The following is a 19521-nucleotide window of genomic DNA, read 5'->3' as shown; positions in this document are numbered from 1 at the left end:
GGTTGTGCGGCATAAGGCCGCGAAGCGAAAGGCTTGAGACTGCATCGTACGTTGTATACCATTGTGAAAGGAAAGGAAACCCTGAAAAGAAAGAAGAGAGAAAAAGAAAAGGGCGGGTGGGGGGACATTTGGCATAGGCGAGGGAATAGCGTTGTGGGTTTCATTACCTGTAGAATTTGATACTCCCCATAGAGGCGTGCCCCGGCCGGACAGGCGGCAAGAAAGCATCGTGAAGCATGGAAGGGTGGGTAAGGCGAGGTGGGGGGGTTGCATACACGGAATTTAGACCGGCATCATCAACGCTCATTCGCGAGGTTCATGGCCTCAGCCTCCTGGGCCATCCTCTTCATCCAGCGGTCGACGAGCTCCTTGTTCTCCTTCCTGACCTTGTCCCGCTCCTGCTCGGCCATGGTCATTTGGAGGTTCATCGTAATCATCTCGTCCTGTACGTTCTGCGGCGGCGGCATGTCAGGATCTTCTTTTTCCCTTTTTCTCGTAATCCGAAAAGGGGAGAGGGAGTATCGTCGCCCTCCCCCGCCGTCGGGATTCTTTGCGTGTATGTGTGTATGTGGGGTGGGTGGTGCATACCTCTACCAGCTTGCGCTTCTCGCGCAGCTCGTGTTCGCGGTCCCGCAGCTTGGTGGTCAAAGCCGCGTTCTCGGCCGTCAGGCCCCTGAGCTTTCGGGCGTCCTCTTTGCCCTTGGCGCGCAGCACCTGCACCTCGTCCTCGGCCGCCTTCGCCCGGTCCCTGAGGGTGCCGTTGGACCGCAGGGCCTCGGCGAGCTGGAGCTGGAGCTGAGCGACGGCCGCGTCGGTACTGGGGTCCGCCGGGGCCGTGTCGCGGACGCTCGGTTTCTCAGAGGTGGCGGATGTGGGTTTATCGGGGCGGGCGGCGGCAGTCTTGGATCGGAGGACTTCCTTTTCGGCCTCGAGGGCGGCGACGCGGTCGGAGAGGTGGGAGCCTATGTGAGTGCGTGTGACGAGTTAGGAAGCGTGTTGAGAGACTTGGGCGTGTGGCAGCGCCGTTGGGGTGAGGTCAAGGTGGTCGGGGGGGGGGGGCTTACAGAGTTGGACGATCTCGAGGTTAACGGGGTTGTTCTTCTCCTGCTCCCTGATGGAGGCCAGGTATTCAGAGCGCCAGTCGGGCACGGGCATGATGGGCGACGACGGGCGACAGGTGAGGGTGTCTGGAAGTCGCGGTATCGGGTCACATTTATCGACAAGAGAGAGAGAGAGAGAGAGAGAGAGAGAGAGCCGTTCTGAGGGCTTAACCTTCGTTTGTCTATACCGGCATTTGGCAAAAATGAAGTACAATAAAATTCCCGTCGAGCGAATCCGTGAGTATGAAACAAGAAGCTGAATCAGCAACGGGACGGATGTCGCATGCGCTTTACGTTCCAGGAAACAAGAAACACTACGCCCGACTCGCCCAGGTGGTTTGGTCGCATCACCTGGTCATGTATGGTTGTCCTAAGAAGGGTTCGGTGGGTGGGTGCTGCTCTTGTCTTATCTGGGGTTGATTGTGGGGGCTGTGGTGCAATGACGCAGGTTCCTCTGGGCCGGGGATTAGCCGCGCCCCAGGTCTCTTGAGGCTGGCCCATTTTGATTTGTGGCGCAAGCTCCTACCCACTTCTGGTTACCGTGTAGCTCCAAGGTAACGACAGCTTGGGGTGAGTGGAGGTGAGAGAGAGAGAGAGAGAGTGCGAGAGAACTGGAGCTCATGCCCCCAACCTCATCGTCTCTCATCTCACACCTCGGCCTCAAAGTACGTAGGTACGTCAAACAACCCACACATCGACGACTGCTCCCAAGATTCTCAAATTTTCCGACAAGGTCAAAAGTTCGAGAAGCAAAGCAAATAAGCACACGAGCGCGCGCACAGAGAAGAAACAATCGTCCTCCGGCAATGAGAAGATGACATGATGGAAGCGTCTCATCCCTCGGCAGGATGGGAGAGCGTCGGCGACAAGTGGTACCGCAAGGTCCAGCTCTACACCGAGGTTTTTGACCAGGACCTCGACCTTGACAACCACATCGTCGCCGGCGCCCCCTACGGCGGGGCCCTCGCCCTCTTGCGAGACGACACAAAGATCCAGGCGTACCGCGTCAACCCAGGCGGCGGCGGCGCCCCGTCTTCCAAGCCCGGCATCGACATCTACTCGTACGCCGGCAAGCTCCTTCGCCGCATCCCCTGGGACCAGGGCTCCGGCTCCATCAAGGGCCTCGGCTGGGCCAGCGTCGCCGGTGGCGAGGAGAGGCTCCTCGTCGTCACGACGGACGGCACCGTGCGCGCCTACGACCTACAGGGCGACTTCACCCAGTTCTCCCTGGGCAACGGCGCCGACGAATCGGGCGTCGTCGGATGCCGCTTCTACGAGACCGGCATGGTCGCCCTCCTGGGCAACGACACCTTCGTCTCGGTCTCGTCGTACGCGGAACCGAGGCCTCGCCTGCTCGCGACCCCGCCCACCGACCAGGGCGAGATCCACGCCTGGGCCGTAGTCGCGCCCGATCACACCCTCTCGCGCTCCGTCGAGGTGCTGCTGAGCATCGGGGAGACGGTATACGTCGTCGACGCGGCCGAGTGCGAGGATCGCTTTCTGGACCTCGGGCCCTTTAGCCACATCAGCGTGTCCCCCGACGGGAGGCTGATTGTGCTGTACACCAAGACGGGCAAGGCGCATGTAATTTCTAGCGACTTTTCAGAGAGGCTTGTCGAGCACGACTCGCAGTCCAAGATCCCGCCAAAGTACGTTGAGTGGTGCGGATCCGATGCCCTCATTGCGTGGGAGGACGAGGTGCACATCATCGGCCCGGACGCCGCCACGGCCGAGTTCTTTTACGACGGACGCGTGCACGTTGTGTCGGGTAGGTCTACTGGCGTCGCGTCTCAAAGAATCACGGGGTAGCTGACCATGTGCAGAGCACGACGGCGCGAGACTCATTACAAACGATGCCTGTGACTTTCTGGAACGCGTCCCGTACGCCACGGAGGAGGTCTTTGGCACCCGCGCCGAGTCCTCGGCGGCATCAATTCTCCTCGACGCCGTCGGTCAGCTGGAGCTTCAGTCGCCCAAGGCCGACGACTACATCCAGCTGATCCGGGGCAACCTAACTGAGGCCGTTGACACGTGCGTCACGGCCGCCGGCCGCGAGTTCAGCGTCCACTGGCAGAAGCAGCTCCTCAAAGCCGCGTCATTTGGCAAGTCTGTACTCGATATCTATAACAGCGACGAATTCGTCGACATGTGCGAGACCCTCCGCGTGCTCAACGCCGTGCGCTTCTTTGAGGTCGGCCTGCCGCTCTCCTTTGAGCAGTACCAGCGCCTCACCCCTGAAGGGCTCATCAAGAGGCTCATCAACCGCCACGAGTACCTCCTCGCCCTCAAAATTGCCGGGTACCTACGCCTCCCGACCGACCGCATCTATGTGCACTGGGCCTGCGCCAAGGTCCGCTCCGGAGCCGAAGACGATGACACCATTTGTAGGCTGGTCGTCGAGCGCCTCTCCGGAAAGCCTGGCATCTCCTTTGAGGAAATCGCCCGCGCGGCCTACGACGAGGGTCGTGGCCGCCTCGCGACCGAGCTGCTCAACCATGAGCCCCGCGGCGGGCGCCAGGTGCCGTTGCTCCTCAGCATGGAGGAGGACGAGCTCGCCCTCGATAAAGCCATCGAGAGCGGCGACACGGACCTCATGTACACCGTGCTCCTCCAGCTCAAGAAGAAGCTGCCGCTTGCCGCCTTCTTCCGGACTATCAACGCCCGCCCCACGGCGACGGCGCTCGTCGAGTCCTCGGCCGCGCGTGAGGGCGAAAACGCCCTCCTCAAGGACCTCTACTACCAGGATGACCGCCGCGTCGACGGCGCCAGCGTCTTCATCCGCGAGTCGCTCCGTCAGCCCGACGCTCGCACGTCGTCGGACAAGCTCGCCCTCGCCGCGAAGCTGCTCTCTGACTCGAGGGAGGCCGCGTTCGAGGTGCACGCCCTCAAGGAGGCGCAGACGCTGCTCAAGATGCAGGAGGCCTTCGACCGCGACCTCACCGACACCTTCACCGGGCTCAGTGTCAACGAGACCATGTTCAAGCTCATCCGGCTCGGTTACCACAAGCGCGCCAACAAGATCCAGAGCGAGTTCAAGGTACCGGACAAGGTTGCTTGGTGGATCAGGTAAGAAACCCTCCCCATCCCCCTTCCTTTTTTTTGACCATTGAACCGGTTTCTTATTCACTTGTGAACCGGCCCCTTTTCGAGTACATGCATTGGCTAACCATGTTGTACATTACCTAGACTCCGGGCGCTTGTTGCGAAGCGAGACTGGAACGAGATTGAAGAACTCTCAAAGACAAGAAAAAGTCCAATCGGGTGGGAGGTAAGAACATTCCATCACACGCACATACACGCATCACACCATGGACGGGTGGTCTAGTGTCACAGTTCCCGGCGGGCCTTCGCGCGCCGATCTGGACGATGCAGAAGTAACAAGGCTAACTACCAAGCGCCACAGCCGTTCTTCAACCTCACACTGCAGGCCGGCAACCCGCGGCTGGCGGCAGTCTTTGTGCCCAAGTGCACGGGTCTGGAGCCGGGGACGACTATCATAATGTACGAGAAGTGCGGGATGCGGGTCAAGGCGGCGGAGGAGGCGGTGAGGCTCAAAGACGCCGAGGCGTGGGGCAGACTGCTCGAGGCGGCCGGGCGGAGCACGCAGGAGGGGCGGGATATCGAAAGGCTCGGGGCCGCCGTCTTCAAGAAGTGAGGCTGCGACGCGCGGGACGTAGAGAAAAAGTCGTCGTACTTCTCGGAACGCGACGAAGACATCGGACGAGAGATGGATCTGACGGGTTGAAAGGGTGTGTGTGTGGAGTGAGTCTCATCATACACTAGTAATATGGCAGAATAAAGACGATGGTCTATATGCGACGCTCCGGTGAAAGGCAACACAGTGAAGGATGGATTGGGCATTTACTGTGTAGGGAGAGGCGATGCATGACGGCGTAGGTATATCGGGGGTTGAGCTTGTTCGCCGCGCAGCGACCGACCGGGGCCACCCGGCGCTCTCTTTGCGTGGAACTCGGGGGTTCTAAGCTAGCTTCCTCGATTTCCGACCGATTATGCCAGAAGCAACTCGGACCTTACCAAGTGCAGCCAGTGATGTGCTGCCTCAGACGGTCGGGGTATCTGCTCGGTTGTGTGTGTGTGTGGGTGGGTGGGTGGATTCTTGGATAATACCCTCCGGATGCGGCTCAATCTGGCCAATGTTCGTGCACAGGTTGGGCTCTTCGAATGAGACAATTTCCCCGTGAAGCCTGTAAGGTCTCGCGTGAGAGATGCGACACGTGGGCGAGCCACGAGAGAAGGTAGTCAAAGGCAAGCCGCCGCGCCGCCAACAGGCTAGGGTCAGGCTCATAGTGTTAGCAAACATGGCAACTTCCCGCGAGGATCATTCGGTAATTTTTTGCTGTATAAAGAATGATCATTCGATCAACCCTCCACTCCCTTTAATTTTTTTTCCCGCGCGCTTGGCAGAATAGATGAGCGACGAACGAGCGGCAGAGTGTTACGGTCTCAAACCTGGCTTATGTAGAGGCGTATACTGGGTTAAACCTGGGGCGTATTTGGCGGCATCTCGTCTCTATGAATCAGGCAGGTTCTGCGCTGGGGGATGGCCCCCTCTCCCCGACTGACGCATGAAGATGGCCTGCACTACTGCGTACCTGGATATGCGTGGTAGTTTCCCGAACGTTTATTTTTCTTCGAGTGGGGACGCGTAGGGTCGAATCTACTGGAGCGGCTTCGTCTTTTCGCAGCTACAATTTATGTGGAGGCTTGCAGATGACTGTCGGAAATTGAGTTTGACAATGTGACGCCTTTGGTAGAAGAAATGGAGGACAAGCAAGACGGGCCAACCCTTGTTGCAGTCAAAGTGCTTGCAGATACAGTCTGCTCTACCGGTGGTTCCGGGTGTATTGGATGTTCTGGAAGCAAGGAATGTTCTCCCGCCGGCGTCTTGTTGGGAACACGGGCGCCGAGAGCTTTAATCGAGGCTTTGGTCCAGGTATCTGGATCCCCAGTTCCGAGCACACAGAAATATGCATTGCGTAAGGGGATATGAAAACAATGGGGGAGAATAAAGTAGGGTACGAGCAAGAACGGCGACTTTGATAGCGATGCGTAACAGCGTGCTCACAAAGAGAACTGGATGCGGGTACCGACACCAGATGGGCGGACATGTAAAGGTCCATCACGGCCTCGGCCCCGGAGAAGTATCGGGGGAAGAGGGAGCATGAATGAAATGGGACGCCATTTGATGGGTCTTGGCAAACGCCAATTAGTGGCGACGAAAGCCAAAGACTCGAGATGGCGAGGCAAGGCAAGGCCGGTGGGGGGCAACATTCCCCATCGGTGTACGATGTACGTTAGCAGGAAGAGCCGGGTTGGGAGCCGCGTGGCACACGCGTCCTAGATATTGTCTCTGTTTCCTTTATTGCGGTTTATTGTCTTGGGCGACGTAGTATACAAGCAGGCGACGGATGGGACGGAACGGGCATATTCCAGTGTTTGGTATTGTTTGCGTGTCAATCGCCGGATAAGGCTCGGAAAAGCGGAGGACGGGCCTGGCGAGTCATTGGCGGGAGTGATAGAGGAGACGGGGATTCCTGGGGAGGGCGGGACTGAGACGAGGTTCCGCGTACTGGCAGCAATTCTACCTTGTACTCGGGCTCTATTTCTCGAAAGGGGTCAAGCACAACAAGGGGACGGCGGCCGTTGGGGGTTGAGTGGGAAGCTTCGAGGACGGCGTGATGCTGCTCTGAAGGATGATGCATCGACGCATTGTCAATGAGGGGCCGAGGTGGCTTAGGTTGGATTCCCAGCCTTCTGCAAGACTTGCGGTGGGGGAGGAGGCTTTGTAGACCAATGGCGATAGTCGTCCAATGAATAAGAGAGAGGGAGGTAATCCCATGGTCAAGGGTTTTGGGCGTTGTTTTCGATTTTTTTTCGTCCAGGGAGCTAGGGAGGCCAAGGAGCGCTAATCTGGTAACCGCATTAGCGCGAAATCCGCCCGGAAGTCTACTACGTATGATGGGTAAGTATAAACTCCCTAGCAGGTAGTGTGGAGTTGTGACCCACGTACGAGAGACTCTCACTGGCCAGAATTATGATAGATGTGCACAAGAAGCTCAAAGTTCCGTACCGTCGCTGGGATAATCAAAAAAGCACGGCCACATTTACCTGACGAGGGGGTTAAACTTTGGCCCGATACCGTAGTAGGTGGTTTGCGGCTTGGCTTGTCTTTTGAGTCTCGCGTGAGCGCCTGAGTGCGTGAGTGCTTAATGTTGGGTGGGGCAGAGTCCCCAGTCCCCCTCACATGGTGTGTATTGTTTCCCACTGGACCAGAGTGGTGTGAACACGGATGCGGCAACTTCCCTAAACATGGAGGGCGGAACGAGGAGTGTTGCTCGGTGAGTGGTCGCGCGGTGGGTGAGTGGGCGGGTGATTGAATGGTCGATCGACAGTGGCATTATCCAGTTCTTCGGGATGGGAGGTTGGTGTTGATGTGAAGGTTCGTTCCATGGACAAGAAACGTTGGAGTAGTGACGAGTGATGGGAGAAGCAGGAAATGACGGCCGGATTCATTTTCTGTTCCTCATGCAATACCTGCATGTGGATTCAAAGAGGCAAGAACATGCCCGGTCGTGCCTGCCGTACGTGATTACACATTACGATGTATTTGCGGAAAGAGCCTTACTCACCCCGAACAGTGACTGATACTATAGGTACCAAGGTACCTGATATGTAGGTACTTTACTCCGTACTAGGTAAATAGGGATACCCGTACGGATATGCAAATAGATAATCGTATATTGTGGGTGTGCGGACTTGGCTCTCCCGCCCGTATCCGTGCTGGATCTTAGTAACGGCATTGTTATTTCTGTTTCTATGCATCCCTTTCCATCCATCAGGACCGACCCATATCGAATGGACGGTGCAGTCTTGCAGATTGTGATGCATGTCTTTTAGCAACTCGTGCACTCGGTTCCCCTTCCACAGCTTTGCTCGGTCCTTTCCCTCTTCCCACCATATCCATCGAATCGTGCCTTGCGCAGATGCAGCTTTGGGAAGATGACGATGCATTGGCCGCCTCGCATATGGCAGATGAGTGTTGTGTGTAGGTACTAATTGCTAAATGCTTCTCTCGGGTACTTCGGACGAAGAGCGTGCCCCGTCGCTGCTGCTGGTGTTGTTGCATGGTTATGTATGGCGATGATACCTACTACCGGTACGCCTTGCGTTGCGCACCGTTCTCCGGCGTGTCGGATCTGACCGCTGTCGTCGCCTTCTTCGCCCATGACCCAATGCGCTTTGTATCTCCGGTGGGGGAGATGCATTCATTGCCTCCTCATGCCTCGCCTCCCCTTCCTCGGGTATGCACTTACCCAACGCGAGCGACCACAGCGCCAACTCACCTCACCCATCTAAGCCTTGGACCTCCCGTGGACGCATCCGGTGCACCTTTTCTGCCAGCTTGTTTCGTTCCTCTCCGATCCATGAACCGAAACCCGTGACGCATATGATCCGACGGTATGCCCTGTGTCTGTCCTACGCTCGCTCTGCCGGTCTCATTGCTTCTTTCAAATATGTGTCTGCACATGAGCGCCGCGAACCCCTTTTACCCTTCCGTCAACGTCTACATAGTAGGGCGCATGCATAACAATCATCTTGAACACCACCCACAATGACCCAATTCCCTGATGACAGGCCGGGAATGGGTGGGAGATGTTCGTCAGCGATCGCCGCCGGCGCATGAGCCACAGAGTCACTTGGGGAGTGTCTTTTTTCTCGTCGGCGTCATCCACATTAACCCTCTGTAACGTAATTAATGTGCACAAGACGACGGGACGACATCATGGCCGCCGTCAGCCACGCAAAAGATGCTAATTGCCACGGGGTTGCAACACGGCCAGAATGCATCATCCGCCGCCACCGCCGCCCAATCCACCGAGTATCCTACGCAGTACGGAGTACGGAGTACACGAGGTAGGTAGTCCGCAATCCGCGTCTGTCACTCCATCTCTGCGCTCACACGCAGCAGACAATCCATGACCCAGGCGCATCCTGTCCCACCCCCTGGTCCTGGTCCTGGTCCTGGTCCTGATCCTGGTCCTGGTCCAGCCAGTCCCAGCGACGGAACCTAAACCTAAAACGGCCTAACCTCGTCGTCCTTCCTTGCCGTACTCGGCACAAGACTCGATCCCTACACAAGGCAACAACGGCACTGGGGTCACCAATACGGGGGGGCCCTCTCCTTTGTTGTTGCGTGTCTGTCTGTCTCTTTCCTGCTTTGCTTCTGAGACGTCGTCACTGTGCCCATACATGGTGTCTTGAGTACAGTACAGATGCGCAGTTCCTCCTCCCGCCACCGGGACAGAGAACATGACCGACTCGGCTGGCCCGACGCCCGACTTTGATGCTCCCGCTCTACTGTAGAGGGTAGAGGAACCCATGCCTCATGTAGCTATCCACGTGTGTGTATGTTTGTGCCTTGGGAAAAAAATACCTACTTGGGTGTACAGATACACCAGATACACGGTACCGTCCTGGGTGCGGCTGTCTTCTTCCTGTCGAGGTACACTACATGCACCCGGGGCACCCCAAAGTACCTTTGCTACCTATTGCTGAGGTTCCCTTGCGGGTGCTTTCGTACACTACACCACATCACACCTCCGTACCGGCACACTACGAGGGCGCAGTGCACTCCAACATCGTCCGACCTAGGTTAGGTAACCTCGCCGTCCACGGCCGTGGTGCATCCCTCTCTGCATGCTCAGTGCGCCTGGCTTCACTGTCCGGGCTCTTCGCTACGCACTTGGCCCAACCGGGACTGATACACTGAATACTGCTGGAAGAATGCACGAACTGTATGCACAAAGTAGCCACCATCAACGTCCAACACAACACACACTTGCGACCCTCTTCCCAGGTTCAACTTTGTAGCGTATGGACTGCGTGTGGCGGTCGGTGAACTAACAAATCCGTCCTTTCCCACTACCACACTCACACTCACACACACACACACACACACACACACCACACACCCCCTCCCAGGACTAGGACCTTTTCCTGGACGCAGTCTGCTCTTTTCTTGGTCCATATTATCGTCCATCCATCCCGCTGTCTCTCTCTCGGACCTCCCTCTATCCCTCCTCTCATCTTTGACGATTCCTCCTTCGTCCATCCGTCCAACCTCGCCTTGCCTCGCCTCGCCCCGCCTCACCTCACCTCACCCCGCCCGGTTGCCGCCGCCTCCGAACTACGATTACATACTATACTCTGTAGTGAGAGTGTGTGCTTGCTATACACTGCTCCTCCTCCTCCTCCTCCTCCTCCTCCTCCTCCTCCTCCTCGACCAACCTTGGCTGTTTTGGAGCAAACCTGCGCAGCATTCCAAGGAACATTCATTCTCCCACTCCCCCCTTCTCGCGCGCACATTCCTCTCCCTCCCCTTTTGTCGCATTCTTGTCCTTGCTTTTCTGATACCCTGTACCCTCACCCGAATCCCAAGGGGGACGAGCAAGAAGAAAAGGAACCATTAAATCAGTCCACAATTTGATCTCCAAGCAAGGAAGGTGGACCACCAGAGGGAAAAAAAGAGAGGTCACACTACACGCTACAGCCTGGTCTGCCGGCCAAGTGATTCAGCCCAGACAGTCAGTCAGTCAGTCACCCAGCAGCAAGCAAGCAAGCCAGCCGAACCCCACGAACCGAAAGTTGGCACCTCTACTCCGTAGTTACAACACTACCGGCCTGTTTTGCTTTACTTTTGCCCGGTACGGCTACTCCCTACGGCGTCCCGCCACTGTTTATTGCACCAACACGACCACCACGGCCACCACCAGACCAGCGATAGGCCAAGACATCCGAGCCAACCAAGCTGACTCCTCTGTTCCCCCCTCTCGAAGCGCAAATGTTTACACAACCAGTCTCATCACCACCCACCGTGGGCCCCGTGCCGACGTCTGTCACCAATCCCGCATCGCCTTCACCCCGATCCAGCCGTTTGCGAGGCCTCAGTTATCTTCGCAGCTACACCCAAAATCACATTTTGTCCCGCGAACATAGCAGCAGCCAGGGCTCCAGCTCACCGACCTCCAACTCGCACTCCCACTCCCATTTTCATCATAACACCGGCGCCAGCCCACACCCGCACTCTCAGACCCCAACTCAAACTCAAACCCAAAACCACGCCAACCGCTCCATCGCTGCCTCTGCTCGTCCGACCCATAGCCTGCAGCGCTCCCTCAGTTACACGCCTACTTCTTCTACTCTTCGTCGCTCCGATACCGACCCTAGTCTGAACCCTTTATCCCTTGTTGTTGCATCTTTGCAGGAGCCCCATTCGTCATCCTCGTCGGCGAACAAGGCTTCCACCACGCCCTCCTCACCCGCTGTCGAGCGTCCCCTCGTGGATGCGCTCCCTTCAATCCTAGACGACGCTATCGCGAGCAGCAGCAGTCAAGCATCGCAGCAGCACCAGACGCAGACGCCCGACACCGAAGCCGCCGCCGCCGCAGCAGCAGCAGCAGCAATCATGACGAGAGCCCGCTCCTCCACGACGGGCGATGCTCAGGCCGCCGCCGCCGCCCCTGCACCCGCCGAAAATATGCCCTCGATTCGCTTCTCGGCCTACTACGACCCTCGCGCGACGCGTCCCAGCCTGACTTTCCCCCCTGTGTCGCGAACACTGCCTTCGGGCGGCGACGTCATCAGGGTCGGCCGTTACTCGGAACGGGATAACCAGCCCAACGTACCCAACAACACCCCATCAGCTGCTCCCGTGGGTTTCAAGAGCAAGGTGGTTAGTCGTCGTCATTGCGAGTTCTGGTACGATGACGGCAAGTGGTATATCAAGGACGTTAAGAGTTCTTCCGGCACGTTCCTCAATCATATTCGCCTGAGCCCGCCCGGCACCGAGTCGAAACCGTTTCCTGTCAATGATGGAGACATTGTGCAGCTAGGAATCGACTTTAAGGGGGGCGAGGAAATGATCTTCCGTTGCGTCAAGATGCGGCTGGAGCTCAACCGAGGCTGGCAGAACAAGCTCAATACCTTCAAGTGAGTACTATTGTTCTTTTGCGTGATGCGCGATTGCTTACAATATGCAGCATGGCGACGCACAAGCGGCTGCGCAACATGACGGCCGCGAACTCGGCAAACTCTTCGACGCAGGACTGCTCCATCTGTCTCAATTCTATCGCTGTATGTAGCCAGCATGCACCCGGCCCCTTGCACCGCGTGCCGATTGGGAAAACTAACAGCCTCGTAGCCGTGCCAGTGTTTGTTCGTTGCACCATGCTCGCACACTTGGCATTTCAAATGCATTCGCTCGCTGCTCAACTCCCCACAGTACCCGATCTTCGTCTGCCCAAACTGCCGCATGGCTGCTGACCTCGAGGCTGACATCGAGGACCCTGAAGAGGACTGGGAGGGAATGGACGAGGACGAGGACGAAGGGCCGGAACAGAAGCAGCAGAAGCAGGAGGTCAAGGACATGCCAGCAGTTGTGTCTGAACCTATCCCGGCCCCTGTAGTTATCGGAGGCTCGGGGCCTCAACTGCCGGAAATCGACCATGACGGAGATGTTATCGACTTTACGGCTGCTCTCGAGCGGTCCCATACCATGGCAGAGGCGCCCGAGACAGCGCCGCAGACGGTCGCTCCCAACACGTCGATGCCGCCTGTCCCGATCCCGGCTGTTGCGGCTGTTGCGGCTGCTCAAGCTGCAGCATCGCGCAACGGTCGGGACACTCGTACCCCCTCGCCTATCGCAAACCACCTACTGACTACCCACGAAGGCCCAATCACTCCGCGCAACGATGCCGGACCGTGGGTATTTGACGGAAGCGCTGGCCGCCGTGCTGCGGAGGCATCCACTGGCATGAGAAGTCTCGACGCAGCTACTGAAATGGAAGTCGATCGGTAGAGCCGGTCGAGCCAGATGAAGCATCATCGGGAGCATCGAGAAAAGCTCACAGGTCCTAGGCGGAGATCGAGGTCACGACACTGGGAAAGAGCGACATGGACTAGTGGGTCACAGGAACGACGCGCACAGCATTAGGGCCTTGCGTGGTCTCAGACTGAGTTGATTTGTTGTGTGCGTGTCGACCTGCGTCTTCCATCTTGCTTGTCTCTTCTTCGCCTCACCAGGAATGGCTCGAGAAGGGAAAGGAAATGAAACCGAAGACTGCAGAGACTTATGCGGCTTCCTAGCTTTTCGCCAGTTTGCCGCGGCCCGATGCGCCGTATTGGATTTTCACCGAGGGAGTATGGGGTGGTGGGGGAAGAGCTTTTGGGCTGCATGAGCGATGCGTGGGATGGTGTCAGGCGTTTGAATGCATTGTAGAGCGCTCTATGTTTACGACGGCGGAACAGAGCTCATGCTGGTACTGGAACGAATGGTTTAACGGAAGCGGACTTGCTGGTGAGGTTCGGCATTGTCGATTTCTGCCACGACGGCAACCTAGAGGGGGAGGAATGGACTTTTTTGCATTCAAAGGAGTCGAAACCATAGCATACATTAATACATACATACACACTGGGAGAAACGCATGGTCTTGTGCCATTGTTGGAATGCATGCATGCATCGGACTCCATCATCATCTTGCGACATGGCCTCGTTGCGGGATAATGTTCTAGGATGCGTCGTGACCACAGGGAACCTTTTTCCGACATAGCGGTGCTCTGCTGCTCGAGGATGACGTTTCTGTCTCGTCCATGTACCGCCCGTCGTCTGATTGGATGACGGCGCAGCGGATCTGCTCCGCGCCGATTCCAAGGCGATAAGGCGATAAGACGGCCAAAAAAATCGGGGGGATGGTGGTGGTGGAGGTGTGCTGGGTGCGTCTACACTAACATCCGAGAACAGCGAACTTTTCCCAGAGCCTCGCCATCACGAACCACATTCGACCATCAACCAACCCACCCACTCACCCACCACCAGGACCACAGGAACGAACCCCAGGAAACCTGGTCGGTGATTCTTTCCAAAAAAGAAGAAGAAAAGAAAAGAAGAAGAAGAAAAATCATATAGACGAACACCACACACAACCGACGATGCTTCGATCATTAGCGACGCGGCTCCCGCGGCGCGCAGCCGCCACCGCCGCCGCCGGCACGCCGTCCCGCCTCGCAGCAACCACGACGCTCCGCGCCCCGCCGTCCCGTCGCACGCTCGCGACAACCATCGAAGCCATCCCCAAGGAGCCGACGGAGCTCGACGCCATCACGACCCTCCCCAACGGCCTGCGCGTGGCCTCCGAGGCGCTGCCGGGCTCCTTCTCCGGCGTCGGCGTCTACGTCGACGCCGGCTCCCGGTACGAGGACGCGGGCCTGCGGGGCGTCAGCCACATCATGGACCGGCTGGCCTTCAAGTCGACGGGCAGCCGCAGCGCCGACGCCATGATGGAGCAGGTCGAGGCGCTCGGCGGCAACATCCAGTGCGCCAGCTCGCGCGAGAGCATGATGTACCAGGCGGCCACGTTCAACGGCGCCGTGCCCACCACCGTCGGCCTCCTCGCCGAGACGATCCGCGACCCGCGCCTCACCGAGGACGAGGTCCTCGAGCAGCTCGGCACCGCCGAGTACGAGATCAAGGAGATCTGGAGCAAGCCCGAGCTCATCCTGCCCGAGCTCGTCCACACCGCCGCCTTCAAGGACAACACCCTCGGCAACCCCCTGCTGTGCCCGGAGGAGCGCCTCGGCAGCATCTCGCGGGAGACGATCCAGCGGTACCGCGACCTGTTCTACCGCCCGGAGCGCATCGTCGTCGCCTTCGCCGGCGTCGACCACGGCCAGGCCGTCAAGCTGGCGGAGCAGTACTTTGGCGACATGAAGGGCTCCTACCAGGAGCCGACCCTCTCGAGGACGGGGTCGGAAACGTCCCTCGACGACGGCTCATCCTCGCAGGCGTCGGCGTCCACTGACTCATCCGCCTCATCCGCCGCATCCGCCACCTCCCCCGTCCAGCAACCCTCCAAGCTCCTGTCCAAGGTGCCCTTCTTCAAGAACCTCTCCACCTCGGCGCCCAACGGCGCCTCCGTCCTCTCCGGGCTCCCGCCGCACGACATCGACGCCCCGGCCCGCTACACCGGCGGCTTCCTCTCCCTCCCGCCGCAGCCGCCGTCGCTGAACCCCAACATGCCGACCTTCACGCACATCCACCTCGCCTTCGAGGGCCTCCCCATCTCCTCGGACGACATCTACGCCCTCGCGACGCTGCAGACCCTCCTCGGCGGCGGCGGCTCCTTCTCGGCCGGCGGGCCCGGCAAGGGCATGTACTCGCGCCTGTACACCAACGTGCTCAACCAGCACGGCTGGGTCGAGTCGTGCGTCGCCTTCAACCACTCGTACACGGACTCGGGCCTGTTCGGCATCTCGGCGAGCTGCATCCCCGGCCGCACGGCGAGCATGCTCGACGTCATGTGCCGCGAGCTGCGCGCCCTCACCCTCGACACGGGCTTCTCCGCCCTCAAGCGGGGCGAGGTCGACCGCGCCAAGAACCAGCTGCGGTCCTCGCTGCTCATGAACCTCGAGAGCCGCATGGTCGAGCTCGAGGACCTCGGCCGCCAGGTCCAGGTCCACGGCCGCAAGATCCCCGTCACCGACATGTGCCGCCGCATCCAGGACCTCACCGTCGACGACCTGCGCCGCGTCGCCCGCCTCGTCGTCGGCGGCATGGTCGAGAACCCCGGCCGCGGCAGCGGCTCGCCCACCGTCGTGCTGCAGGAGGCCCAGGCCCACGGCGTCAGCACCCACACGCTCGAGTGGGAGGGGATCCAGAACACCATTTACGACTGGCAGCTGGGCCGGAGATGAAAGGGAACGCGCACGCCCGGGGGTGGGTAGGGGGTAGGGCTCTCCCCTCCTCCGCTTTACCGTTGTAAATGTGTTTTTGTTTTCTTGTTTTGATACATGAGAGGTTAGCGTGCTCAGGCGGGACGAGCGTGAAGTCAAGATAGAGCTATGGCAAGGGACAGCAGGCCATGTTTTGTACCATAGAAACCAAAGAAAGAGAAAGCAGGGGGGGGTGATATGTGTGTGTGTAAAAGTAAACGGCCGGCAACGTCGAAAGAAAGAAAAAAAAAGGTTTACGTCGTGTATGCGGGGGGCGTACCAGGTCACGCTCTGCATCGGATGTATAGATAGAAAACTTGCATCTCGGGTAATACAAAGAATTACATATCCATTCCCACTATTATCTTGCATTTCGCGTCCGTCTGGGTTATCAGTGCTCCCAGGATAACCAACTCCTACTGGTCTGCGTTAAGTACGACTAGATTTGTGCGGGTAGCGTCTTGAGATGTATTGTAATTCATGATGGTATTGCTCGCTAAAAATAACAGGTCCCGTTGATTAGGTGTACATAACATAGAAAAGATCACCACTTCAATGGGTGAGGTGTACGTCGTTTATCAGACCATCAGACGCAGGCTTGACTGCCACGCCAAAGACCAGCCCGGCCGTCATCGGCCATAATTCCTGTCTTCCGAGGCACTTCTTACCCCGGCGTCTATGTTTGATCTACACTTCTCATCTAAAGCTTGGATCGAATAGCCTCTAATCGGTACTTGACGTCCTTGAGTGCCTTCGTGACCGGCTTCCAGTCGTCAAACTGCCGCAGTAGCTCTTCTGTCTCGGAGGAAAGTTCCGTGCGGACAAAGTCTTCCTCAAGCAGGCCGCGCATAATCCACGGCAAATGGTACGGGTTTGGATTCGCGAGGGAGGAGTTGGCGTCCCGGCGGTGGGTGACGGTGGCGGGCGGGTTGGGGCGCACGTCCGAGGTCTCCAGGGCATGTGCGAGCGCGAGGTCGTAGACTTGATCGTCGTAATAGAGGCGCGAGTGGCCCTCGCCCGAGTAAAGGCTGCCCGCGAGCGGCGTTGAGAGTTCCCTCAGCAGCCCATGGTCAGAGACGCCCAGGTTGCGGAGTTTCAGGGCGAAGCCAACGAGGTGGGCGATACTGGTGTTGTGTTAGACCGAACCCAAGCTAAAAAGATACGCAGAGGGGTGGGAGCTTACAAGTCTGGTGCGTGGATGCGGCCGTCGATGAAAACGGCGCGGTAGATGTAAGGGTGGGATGCGGGCGAGTAGACGGCTGACTCCATCGGCACAAGCTGGTCGTCAATGCTGCCGATATAAGTGATCCTGGCGCCGTACTGGAGCACTTCTTTTAGGGAGTGCTCATATCTCTTCGAGATATCGCTATCCGGGTTCGAGAATTCCCACAGCTCGTTGGCGGCTCCCATGAGAATGCCCATGCTCGACTTGTAGTCAGGAAACGGGCCCAACGAGACGCCGGCTATGGTACGAGTCAGCTTTGACGTTCAAGTTTGGTCAACAGCGAAGACCAACTTACCCATGGCGCAAACACCGAGCTTGGCATTAGTTATGATGCCGAGGTCTATCAGCTTGGCCAACAACATGACTCCCACCGGAACACCCTGGGAATGGGATGCAACCAGTATCAGATCCGCGTTACGGATCTGGTCAATCCAATTCAGAAGCAGCTTCCACAGATTGTCTACCCTGTCAGCAATCTTTCCGTCGCCCTCTAGTGCCACCTTTTCGATCTCACAATCAGGGCATCCGTGGGCGTCGGTCCACCTCCTGATGGCTTCGGCACCCAAGTTTGCAAATCGCAACGAAGTCCCAGTGGGCTGCCCAACCATGGGTCGTAGATACGTAGCGGGAAACAAACCGTGGACACCGATGGCAATGGCCTTCTTGATCTTGGGTGTCTCTTTTGCTCTGTACACATGATTCGCGGGTGGCTGTCGAGTCCTGAGCAGTAAAGATGTGATTTGTTTGACAATTGATGGGTTCTCTTTCATCCGATATGTGCCCCCAAATGATGGTAACACCAGATTCGCTGGCGTTGACTTGCTGGGGGTTTCCTGACTACTACTGGTCTTTGGTGTCCCTGGTTTGAGGGGTGGCTCTCTCAGCGTTGCCTCCATGATGGAGGCCTTGGATGAGGCTACCGATTCTGGTCGATTGGGAGTCCCCGGCCTTGAAGGTGCGTCTAGGTCCACCGACTGGGGCCGGGTTCTCTTACTCTTTCTCCCGAGTGTCGAGGGCGCAGATACCATGCCCGAAATGGTAGTTTTGGACGACTTTGCGTCATTTGATGATTTGGCAGTTTTCCCATCCTTTACACTGCCGTCGGACTGGTTCTGGTTGACTTTCAGGCCAGTGTGCTCAGGGTGAGCCTCCGACCCCTGTCCAATCACTGCCAACTCCCCGGATTCAGGCTGTGCCGATGCAGTCTTCGTTCCCTCGGCCTTGGGGCGAGTCTCCCTCGACCAAAAGGCCCAAGTCGATCCGGCCGTCGGTTGTTTGGCAGGCTCTGGCTTTGGCGGCGGAGGTGCGTCGTCCATGACTACGTCCTCAGGTTCCTTCGCAGGTGGCTCTGTAGCACCGGCGCCCTCGATGACGCTCGCCGCCTTCACTGTGGCGTCTTTTGGAGGGGCTTCTGTTTTAGGAGGGTTCGAGTACCAGAAACCGAACCACGAATTCGTTGATGCCTGCAGGTTTGGACCGGGTTGCTCTTCGTGTGTTTCCGGTGCCGGGGGTTCATCAACTGATACAGCCTGGACCTCGGCTTGAACTTCAGGTTCTTTCGAAGGCGCCACTTCTTTCGGTTGCTCTTCGACCGGCGTGAATGCCTGCGTCTCTGTCACTGGTGCCCGTGCCAGCCAGCCGAACCAGCCTGCCGTGGCGGCAGTTTGCTGGGCTGTCTGATGCTCTTCGTTCGGCTTTGCGGTGTCGTCGGTACTTGTAGGTGTTCCTTTCGTTATATGTGATGGATTTGAGTCGGTGTCTTCCACTGCTATGGTATCGCTGTCCGTCTTTGTGTTTGTGATGTTATCTCTTGTCATTACAGCGCCGTTTTCGGGTATTTGCGGTAAGGACGTTGAGGAGTCGGCGGGACCGTCGAAACTCGTCGAGTCTGTACTCTTCTTCGTATCAAATCGGCGAAAGTCGGGTGTACTCAGGGGCTTGGGTGTGCCCCCGAATATCGTTTCTCGTGCAAGCTGGGTAGACGCGGACGACTTTGGGACGCGTGGCCAGGAGCCGTACCAACTTCGTGCCTTTCGGACCTGCATGTACGGATTAGCATCCTGCGTATGGGAAAGCCAAGCAACCCCGGAGAAGGCGCAGTACCTGTTTCTGTGAATTTTGAGGAGTGTTCTTGGTTTCGCTGCCGCTCCTATCCCTGATCAGAGGCATCTGTCGCGTTGGGCGGTTGGTGGGTTCGGAAACGGCAACGGCAGTGACCTGTGACGTAGCCGATGTGGCTATCGCAGGGGCAATTGCCGTGAGTGGGCTGGATGAACTCGGGTTGGATGGAGCGGTGCGCTGGCGCTTTCGAGGGGACATGGTGGAGATGGAGGTAAGGAGAGAATAGTGCTCAGTGGTGGACGAAAGTCGGGCCAGCGTGTGGGAAGTCGACTTGCTGCATGTTCGTTT

At 57.9% G+C, this 19521-nt stretch overlaps 5 protein-coding genes across 5 annotated transcripts; 3 read left to right on the top strand and 2 right to left on the bottom strand.

Annotated features, from left to right (window-relative positions):
* Nucleotides 1-296: 296 nt before the first annotated feature.
* On the bottom strand, nt 297-1155 carry GLRG_00301 (autophagy protein 16; the record flags this gene model as incomplete). Its single annotated transcript, XM_008090986.1, has 3 exons — nt 297-452; nt 589-962; nt 1065-1155. 3 exons carry the CDS (start codon nt 1153-1155, stop codon nt 297-299), a joined length of 621 nt encoding a protein of 206 aa, XP_008089177.1.
* A 767-nt stretch (nt 1156-1922) lies between these two features.
* On the top strand, nt 1923-4755 carry GLRG_00300 (uncharacterized protein; the record flags this gene model as incomplete). Its single annotated transcript, XM_008090985.1, has 4 exons — nt 1923-2868; nt 2924-4166; nt 4287-4368; nt 4504-4755. The coding sequence occupies 4 exons, from the start codon at nt 1923-1925 to the stop codon at nt 4753-4755; spliced, it is 2523 nt and encodes an 840-aa protein (XP_008089176.1).
* A 6207-nt stretch (nt 4756-10962) lies between these two features.
* On the top strand, nt 10963-12978 carry GLRG_00299 (FHA domain-containing protein; the record flags this gene model as incomplete). The annotated part of the gene is made up of 3 exons (XM_008090984.1): nt 10963-12110; nt 12161-12254; nt 12322-12978. The coding sequence occupies 3 exons, from the start codon at nt 10963-10965 to the stop codon at nt 12976-12978; spliced, it is 1899 nt and encodes a 632-aa protein (XP_008089175.1).
* Nucleotides 12979-14108: 1130 nt separating this feature from the next.
* On the top strand, nt 14109-15869 carry GLRG_00298 (insulinase; the record flags this gene model as incomplete). Its single annotated transcript, XM_008090983.1, has 1 exon — nt 14109-15869. One exon carries the CDS (start codon nt 14109-14111, stop codon nt 15867-15869), a length of 1761 nt encoding a protein of 586 aa, XP_008089174.1.
* Nucleotides 15870-16587: 718 nt separating this feature from the next.
* GLRG_00297 (uncharacterized protein) lies at nt 16588-19431 on the bottom strand (the record flags this gene model as incomplete). The annotated part of the gene is made up of 4 exons (XM_008090982.1): nt 16588-17011; nt 17071-17350; nt 17408-19151; nt 19216-19431. 4 exons carry the CDS (start codon nt 19429-19431, stop codon nt 16588-16590), a joined length of 2664 nt encoding a protein of 887 aa, XP_008089173.1.
* Nucleotides 19432-19521: the final 90 nt, after the last annotated feature.

The sequence above is a fragment of the Colletotrichum graminicola genome (assembly GCF_000149035.1).
Source record: "Colletotrichum graminicola M1.001 genomic scaffold supercont1.1, whole genome shotgun sequence".
NCBI classification, from domain to species: Eukaryota; Fungi; Ascomycota; class Sordariomycetes; order Glomerellales; family Glomerellaceae; genus Colletotrichum; species Colletotrichum graminicola.
This window is presented reverse-complemented; position numbering and strand designations above follow the sequence as displayed.